The 8,313-nt window shown below is 38.7% G+C and overlaps 1 protein-coding gene across 2 annotated transcripts; it reads right to left on the reverse strand.

Moving 5' to 3' along the window:
- Window positions 1–3,466: 3,466 nt before the first annotated feature.
- LOC108669739 (dual specificity protein kinase splB-like) lies at window positions 3,467–7,091 on the reverse strand. 2 transcript variants are annotated; one of them, XM_018157146.2, is made up of 3 exons: window positions 6,906–7,091; window positions 6,560–6,621; window positions 3,467–5,540 (listed from the first exon to the last, which is right to left on the reverse strand). In XM_018157146.2, the coding sequence occupies exon 3, from the start codon at window positions 5,510–5,512 to the stop codon at window positions 3,713–3,715; it is 1,800 nt and encodes a 599-aa protein (XP_018012635.1). In that variant the 5' UTR covers window positions 5,513–5,540; window positions 6,560–6,621; window positions 6,906–7,091; the 3' UTR covers window positions 3,467–3,712. The 2 variants fall into 2 exon arrangements, with proteins under 2 accessions (XP_018012635.1, XP_018012634.1); XM_018157145.2 differs by lacking the exon at window positions 6,906–7,091 and having other exon boundaries at window positions 6,560–6,643.
- Window positions 7,092–8,313: the final 1,222 nt, after the last annotated feature.

Below are 8,313 nucleotides of genomic sequence, written 5' to 3' on the forward strand. Positions count from 1 at the left end.
GTTGTTTCCTTGGGCCCATAAACACTTCAACGGTTCACCACGGAGTTTTCAACAAGACTCTGCCCCATCACATGACTCAAACATGACCCAAAACTAGATTCAGGGTCACATCCCAGCGTTCGTTAGCAAAAACGAATGGCCAGTGTGGCAGGTATGGTGTGTGGCAGGTATGGGGTGTGGCAGGTATGGTGTATTGCAGGTATGGTGTGTGGCCCTCAAGAAGCCCTGATTTTAATCCTCTCGACTTTTCTGTGTGGGCTATTTTAGAGAGTAGGGTCTGCAGGACACTTCATGATTCTTTGGATAATTTGAAGGCTAAATTGACACGAGAATGGGACTTGATCCCTCAAGAAATGCTTCGTGTCTCCTGTGAAGCTTTCCCGCGTAGATTGGAGGCCGTCATTAAAAATAAGGGTGGTCATATTGAATAAATATGTCTGAGAATTGTTTAGGTAATTCTTAACTACTAGCTCATCCAATAAAAAAAAACAATGCACCTGTTTGTTTCATTGAGAAATACCAAAAAAATGCGTTGCCATAAATATGGCTGACCCTGTAGAGCCAGCGGAAATAACTGATAACTAACGGGCCAACCCAATCTTCCTTCACAGCGGTCGAATGAGTTTTCAACGTAAGTTCTAACAGATGAGCTTTTGTTTCAAAATATGTTATGAGAAAATCTTGCCGGGGAGCCGAAAGATAAAACTGAAGACCCAACGGGCAATCCTACTCTTTCCACACTGCGGTTGTAAGCATTGTCCTCAGCTGATTACAAAAATTGTTCTTTGGCATTATGTCGATACGATAAACATTTTGGATTATGATTTAGATTTGGGGCGTGGTGGCTCTGAGAAAAAAGACATTTCAGTGTCAGGCCTTTGCAACTGCCATCAGCCACGCATCACATATTCATTTGTTAGTAGGAAGGAAAAAGGGAGACCCTGCCAGGTTAAAGCGACATTAATTAAAAGAAGAGGCCAGAAAAGTACGAAAGTTTGTGTTAAGGGTGAGATTAAATCAAGGGGAAGAGAAATCCAGAGGAAATTCATTTGGTTTATCATTGCTATTGTCAATTATTGCACTGTATAGTAATTGTAATTTTCTCTATGAAGCTTGAAGCAACATTTTTGTTATTTTGCTCTATGCAAAGTTCTTTCTAAAATCAGCGAAAAAGCATCAAGGGAATCTAAGTTTTATACCGTGCGTAAAAAAAACACTACAGAACTAATTGACGTTTGATGACGTTTTACTAAAATAAAACGTCATCAAACGTTATATAAATTCATCAACAAAACGTCGTATAAATTCATCAACAAACGTCATATAAATTCATCAACATAACCAACTCAGCAGTTAACTCGAGAAAATTCACCACGGTTATCTGGAATTATCTTCCTGGTTACTCATTAATAACAAAAAGTAACGGTGAGCTCAACAGGCATTCTAAGGTGAATCAACATTGTATCAACTTCCGTTTTCGACGTTTGAATCAGGGCGAATGCTGATTTAAAATTAAAATTGAAGCTACATCGTGCTGACGACACAGTAGTTCGTTTGAACGATATTACTAATGACCACACATATTCAGTAACCTTAAACTCTTCGCAGGAAGAAACTTCAACCTTACGCGGGATAGCACTCACGACTCCCAGTTTGTTGCGTGACACATCATTTTCAATCGTAATATTTCATGGTAAATCTAATATGTTGGTGCTCTTATTTCCGAATCTCGGCTTCCAGCTAATCATTAATCATAAAAACTTACTCATCATTTCGTCGTTCGTACCGACCTTCGCATCAGTCGTGTATAGTAAGCATATAAAATTGGGTTTTAAAACTCGAAGAAATTCATATTTCGTAATAAAAATATTCGTGAAAAGTTTGAACGTAAGCAACAATTTTTCTGACAAAAAAAGCTAGCAAAACTTTACTGATATGTAAATCTAACAAATGAGTAAGTTAGCTAAAGATTCTTAATTGAGTTTTCTCCTCATACCTTCAAAATGAAAAAAAACACTCAGGTTAGAATCACGTTTAGTATTATAATTCAAAATGTTATAAATCCACTCCATCACAACTAAAAATTTCAAACAGAATTTTTATCATGAATACAATAACAATTGATGATAAAAATTCTGTTTAACAATAACACGGTTAGTAGTCAACTCCTTCGGTGCAGTCACGAATCATAAGCTGTGTTCACGGCACATGAGCAGATTATGTTCCCACACAACGATTTCATCAACCTATCAGTACGTCAGTGTAGGAATATGTAGGATCAAAGCAGAATATTTGTTCGGTGTTCTTAAAAGCCTGTGGCATCGATAATCTACGTCATATCCCAATAAATATCAAAAGCATGGATCTTCTATAGTAAGTCATAAAGATGACAACAAAAAACATGGGTGACATCAATAAAATCACTAAATACAGGGAGAATTCACATTCATTTAAAAGCTAGTATAATATAATTCACAAACTACCATTCAGTGAATGTCAACATTGAATACGTAGACTAATTTAATTGAAATTAAATACTATTTTCAGTTTGTACGAGAACATCAAAATTGTATCATTTCACTGACACTTTTTAAGATAACAAAAATCATGAACTAACACGGCCGTTTGTCGGTGACAAAATGCTGATTCATGTACATCGTGAATGCCAATTCATCTACAAAAATGCAGATGAATCATGCTGTTATTCATTTATAAATGCGGATTCATAGAGAACCTGAAAATACACAAAAATTATTCAATATGTGTGCATTCACTAGCAAAAGCAGACTTAGGAAATATGTCAATACAAGCTCCAGTTTATACGTTGTTTCCAGACCAGTTTAAACGGTCTTTCCTAATCTATTTAGTTCTAACAGGTGTTCCCTAATCTATTTAGTTCTAATCTATTTATTAAGAAACGTTCTAACTTATAAAAATCGAAATGAGACAAATTCATAATATTTTGCACGGCCATATTGTTTATAATTATTAAAATCGCAAGCATATAAGAATTAAAAGAAAGAAAACAGCCAGAAAATTCCCCATTCTTATTAGAGAAAATGTTTCGGAGTCCAGCTCCATATCGTCTGTTTAAAAACCTAAAACGCAAGTATAAACAAATAACAAACTACAATTATTTGGGGGGGGGGTATGAACTGTATATTACGAGGGGAATTGAACTGTAAGCGGCATTTAAACTAGGCTTTTGTTTAAAATGTGCAGGGACTCAAAAAATTCGCAGGCCAGAAAAAGCGGCTGTGGAAGCTGAAACTCTAAAATCACTATCGGACACCGGTACGTTGCACTGCTCGGCATGAACGCGTACTGCTGAATTATTTGTTTTAATATCTTCAATGTGAATTTTAGTTTTCTACTTGTTTATACTTGTGTTTTCGGTTTTTGAACTGATGATGGAGCTTAACTCCGAAACGTTTTCTCTCATAAGAAATAGTCAATTTTTTTGGCTGTTTTCCTTGCTTTTAAATTATTGTTAACAACTGGTAATAAACTTGAATTTGTAACAATTAGAATAGCTTCCGTGAAGATAAGAGAATATAACTATTAATAAACTTGAACTTGTAACAATTTGAATAGCTTCCCTGCATATGAGAAAAGGTACGAAAATATGAAATTTTCCTTGTATTCATTTGACAAGAATTCCATTTAGTCAACATACCTAACTCAGGAACGTCCAAAAACAATGGAAAACCTTTCAAGTTTTAAGGTACAGGTTAGGTTTACCGGCAAAGTTAAGCTTGAAGCCCGTAGCAGATGGCCGTTTCTTTGAATCTCTACTCCAGCACATATCGAAAAGTTGCTGCAGCCAAGTTTCTACATGCAGATCATCGCTGACTTGCGGGGTTAAACGTTTTTCTCCAACTTCCTTCCTTAGTTGATAAACGTTCAAAGTATCAAACGGTTCCTCACCACATACGATTTCAAATACAACCAAAGATAGTGAATAAACATCGGCCGCCATCCACGCAGGAATGTTGAGCATTTCGCCTCGTAAGACTTCTGGCGCACTATATCGGGGAGTGCCGATGTTGCCACGGCATTCACTCGTAGTTGAAACTGACTCAGAATTATTCTTCATCATAGAAAGGCCAAAGTCGGTCAGCTTTGCAGTTAAAGAATCGTCCATAGATTTTTCGTTGAAATCAATCAGGACATTTTGGGATTTGATGTCACAGTGAGCAACACCCTGCGAGTGGAGGTACTCAAGCCCAAGGGCGACATGACAAATCATCGAAAACTTTTGGGCCTCGGAGAAACTCATTTCTTCCATGTGCAGAGCTTCATGAAGACTCATCTTCATGTATTCCATACAGATGCACAAGTTAGGAGAAACTACGCAAGCTCCTATAAACTTTACTATGTTGGGATGATTCAGTTTAGACAAAACTCCGACCTCTTCGTTGAATTTTGTTTGCATTTTCTTAGAGACGCGTTGGACACACAGCTTCTTGACAGCGATGATGGACCCTAAGTACTTAGCGACATAAACGACACCGAAGGCTCCAATACCAATGATACTGCGAAGCTCAATGTCTTCGTACTTGATACTGTTCCCTAGGAAATTCGTGATGATGTTTGTTGATGTCTTGGGATCTTGATCAAGTTTTGAATCATTTTTCCACTTCTCAATTTCCATAGCTCGAGTGAAATGCTGCAGCACCCGGTCGACAGCATAGTTTATTTCGTTTTCAGTCAAGTCTTCGGTAGACAGATCCAAGTCTTCTTGAGGAATACTCAATAGATGTCGGTAGACGACTCCAAGTGATTTCGAAGTAGCTGACCTCGAGCAGCCAGGCCCCTTTCTTCCTTGTCTGTGCGACGACAGATTCGCTTTCGTACAATCGTCAATGTACGTTTTCAAGTCGATGTCACAGAAACGGGATGAATTTGATAGTGTATTCGAAAGCACGACCGCAGATCCAAGAGGCTGACCAACCCGACCTAAACGGCGGTTAAGTGCATTGTCAACGTAAACTTTTCCCGAAGAAGTAGAGGCGGTATTCGCACTGGAGCCAGAAGAATTAACTGCAGATCCGACGGGTAATCCCACTCGTCCAACATTGCGATTGAAAGAGTTGTCAACGTATGTTCTACTTGATGAGCTCGCAGTCCCGTACGAGGTATTAGACGGACTTGCCGTGGAGCCAGAGGAAATGACAGCAGATCCAACAGGTAAGCCGACTCTCCCCACACTACGGTTGAAAGAGTTGTCGACGTAGGTTCTACCTGAGGAGCTCGCAGTCCCGTACGAGGTATTAGACGGACTTGCCGTGGAGCCAGATGAAATGACCGCAGAACCAACAGGTAACCCCACTCTTCCCACACTACGGTTGAAAGAGTTGTCGACATAGGTTCTGCCAGAAGAGCTCGCGCTCCCGTATGAGGTATTGTAGGAACTGGCCGAGGAGCCAGAGGAAATGACTGCAGACCCAACAGGCAATCCTACTCTTCCAACACTACGGTTATAGGCATTGTCGACGTACGTCCTTGGCATTTTCGCGAGTGACTTCGACCGTAACTACCTGCAAAATGTAGAAAAATTGTCATTAGTCATCAGCTAATTAAAGTAATCCGAAGATTAATTGTCGTGGCAAGACACGCTTGGAAGTCATCCATTAAATATAAATATTTATTTCTGCACAAAATTATCATGTACCGAAGTGAAAATCATTTATCGAGTTTTTTGTCCCTTTTTTGAATTTCTCAAACACGCATACCGTACTTAGAATAAGACGGCAGAATTTGTTCTTCTATTCAAGTTCGATTGAGTTTTCACTGTGAACACTTACATTATTATCCAATGATCATTCTTGTGGCAGGTTGGAGCAGGTTGCCCGCGCGGGCAAACCTGCTTCCACTGTGTCCACTGTGTGCGTACCCTAACACAACACCCTGGACAAGCCAGGTACTCATTTATCAACTAGAGTCGTATGAATGGCTGAGTTGACCATGAGCTGAGCTTTCCGGAAGACCTTGTCGTCAATGGGACCCGAACCCGAGCGCTGGGTGCTTGAGACAGAGTCTCTCACCACTGCACCACTGGTGCTGTATAACCAAGCTTCCTTGTGTTATGTGTTAGTTAACGAAGAGTTTTGCTTATGTGGCAGGCGTTGATGACGTAAGTGTAAACGCGAGGTTCAACATTTAGTTATAGTAGGTGACAAAAATCATACATGTAACTTACATTGGGTAAGGACTGGACCATCTTTTAAATTTAATATACAGTATTGTAGCTGAGTGCAGGTCACCTACGCCTTTAATCAACTATCAAGCATGTTTATATTAAGAGAATATAACCCTTAATGAAAAAAAAACGTGAGAACAGGTTTATATAGCGGAGAATGCAACTTTTCATAAGGAAACGTGATAGCAGGTCTATATACGGAGAATGTATCTCTTAATAAAAACGTAATAGCTTGTTTATATAGAGAGAGTATAATTATTAATAATCAACTATTCAATGACACGAGATTTCATTGTGAATTTCATGAAGGATTTATGATAACACTAACAAAAGCACTGTGTTACATTAATCACTTACACAAGGTGTTTTGGCAGACAAGAAAGAAAGATGCGGCTAAGCTTCATAAACGATTACGATGCCTGAAATCGGGAGACCAGAGATTAGGCTTATAAAAGGCAATTGTGTTAAGACTACACAATATATTTCAACAAATTCAACGCAAGACACACGCGAATGATAAATCATTATAATAATCGAGCTCAGGGATACGATCGAAAGAACGGAACAGTCTTCCACGAAAATTTTCTCAATGACTTAGAGTTGCAGAAAACGGGACGGGCGTCTATGCTGTCCCTTTGCGGCGTAAAAAAATCACAGTCACTATAAAAAATCACAGTCACAGTCACTGACTAAGAAAAATTACCGGTAAATATGGCACACGCTGACACGCCTAAGTTATACTCAATGGTTGGGATAGAGATTGGTTGAGGATTCAGCTCTGGACGCTTTTCACTATACAGCGAAGATGCCAATCATTTTCGTTTCAATACTCAACCGTCAGAATGGTGTGGTTCATGTCAGAATGGGTCATTTTACACAGGTAGAAGGCACTGAGTAAATGAGTTATTTCCACGACTCAGACGCTTGAAGGATGGCGCCTCCCTAACTAACTGTCTCTATACAAAGGTCACTCAAATTGATAATAACTGTGAACTATGATATATGTGGCCAATGAACATGTGTGTCTAGCAATGACCGACAACTGCAATGGCTTGGCGCCGTGTAATAATGTGCCATAACTTCTATCTATATTCGATAACATGAAATTAATACTGCATCATCAATTTTAGAATCATACACACATTAACTGACAAGAAGGAACACACAAATGTACGGTGACATGATAAAATATAGCTATTAGGCTTAGAAATATATAAATGTAGCAACTGCATATTAGGGGACACAGAACGAGCCCGCGTGACCATACGTTTATCGCACGAGCACCGAACGCGCACTGGCGCGAACTGCGAAGTTGTAACGAAGGGCGAGGCTAACGAGAGAACCACGTGGAGTGTTAGCGCCTTTGTTGTAAGATGTTGCTGTTTTTCACGCTTCTTTCTACACACGTGTCGTTAGCTCACTAGAATAAGTGGAAGATTTACAGAGAGAAGACGATATTGAGAAGATTGTGATCTGAAGAGTAACGTTAAATCTGGACTAAACGTAAAACGTGGAGTAAATCTGGCTAAGATAAAGTATGGCTGCGCCATATCTTATCTCTGCTTGGTTATTTCTTGAATATGATAACAAATAAAGGGTTATCTCTACGCCATTGTTATTATTTCACATAAAAAATTTATAGTTGCCGCTTCGTAACATTATAGTCTGTTATTTAACAACATTTTTCATATGTTTAGCATAGTTATGTTTAGCATAGCATATGTTGAGCATAGTCTGTTATTTAAAAACATTTTTTAAGTTTCATCAACAGCGCCCATTGCAATTGACTTGCATTTTTAGAGAGATGGTAGATGATCGAATATAACACGAAATACAGCGCAATTCATTCATGAAGTGAAGTGATCAATTATATTTAGGGATGAGTATTACATTGAGAACTGTCGTTAATGCGTTCTAGTCATGAATGCGTTAAAATGAAAATAACAAGCATAAGTGAAGACATTATGATCATTAGCTAATATTAGTGGTGTATTCTTGAGAGCATAAATACATGAATAGAGATAGCACAGATACGCGCAGAAAAGATAAGAGAACCTGTGCGTGGCAAATGAATAGTGAGAGCAGGTTTATATAACTGCATGAGAATATAA

The sequence above is a fragment of the Hyalella azteca genome, unplaced genomic scaffold, assembly GCF_000764305.2.
Source record: "Hyalella azteca isolate HAZT.00-mixed unplaced genomic scaffold, Hazt_2.0.2 contig1167, whole genome shotgun sequence".
NCBI classification, from domain to species: domain Eukaryota; kingdom Metazoa; phylum Arthropoda; class Malacostraca; order Amphipoda; family Hyalellidae; genus Hyalella; species Hyalella azteca.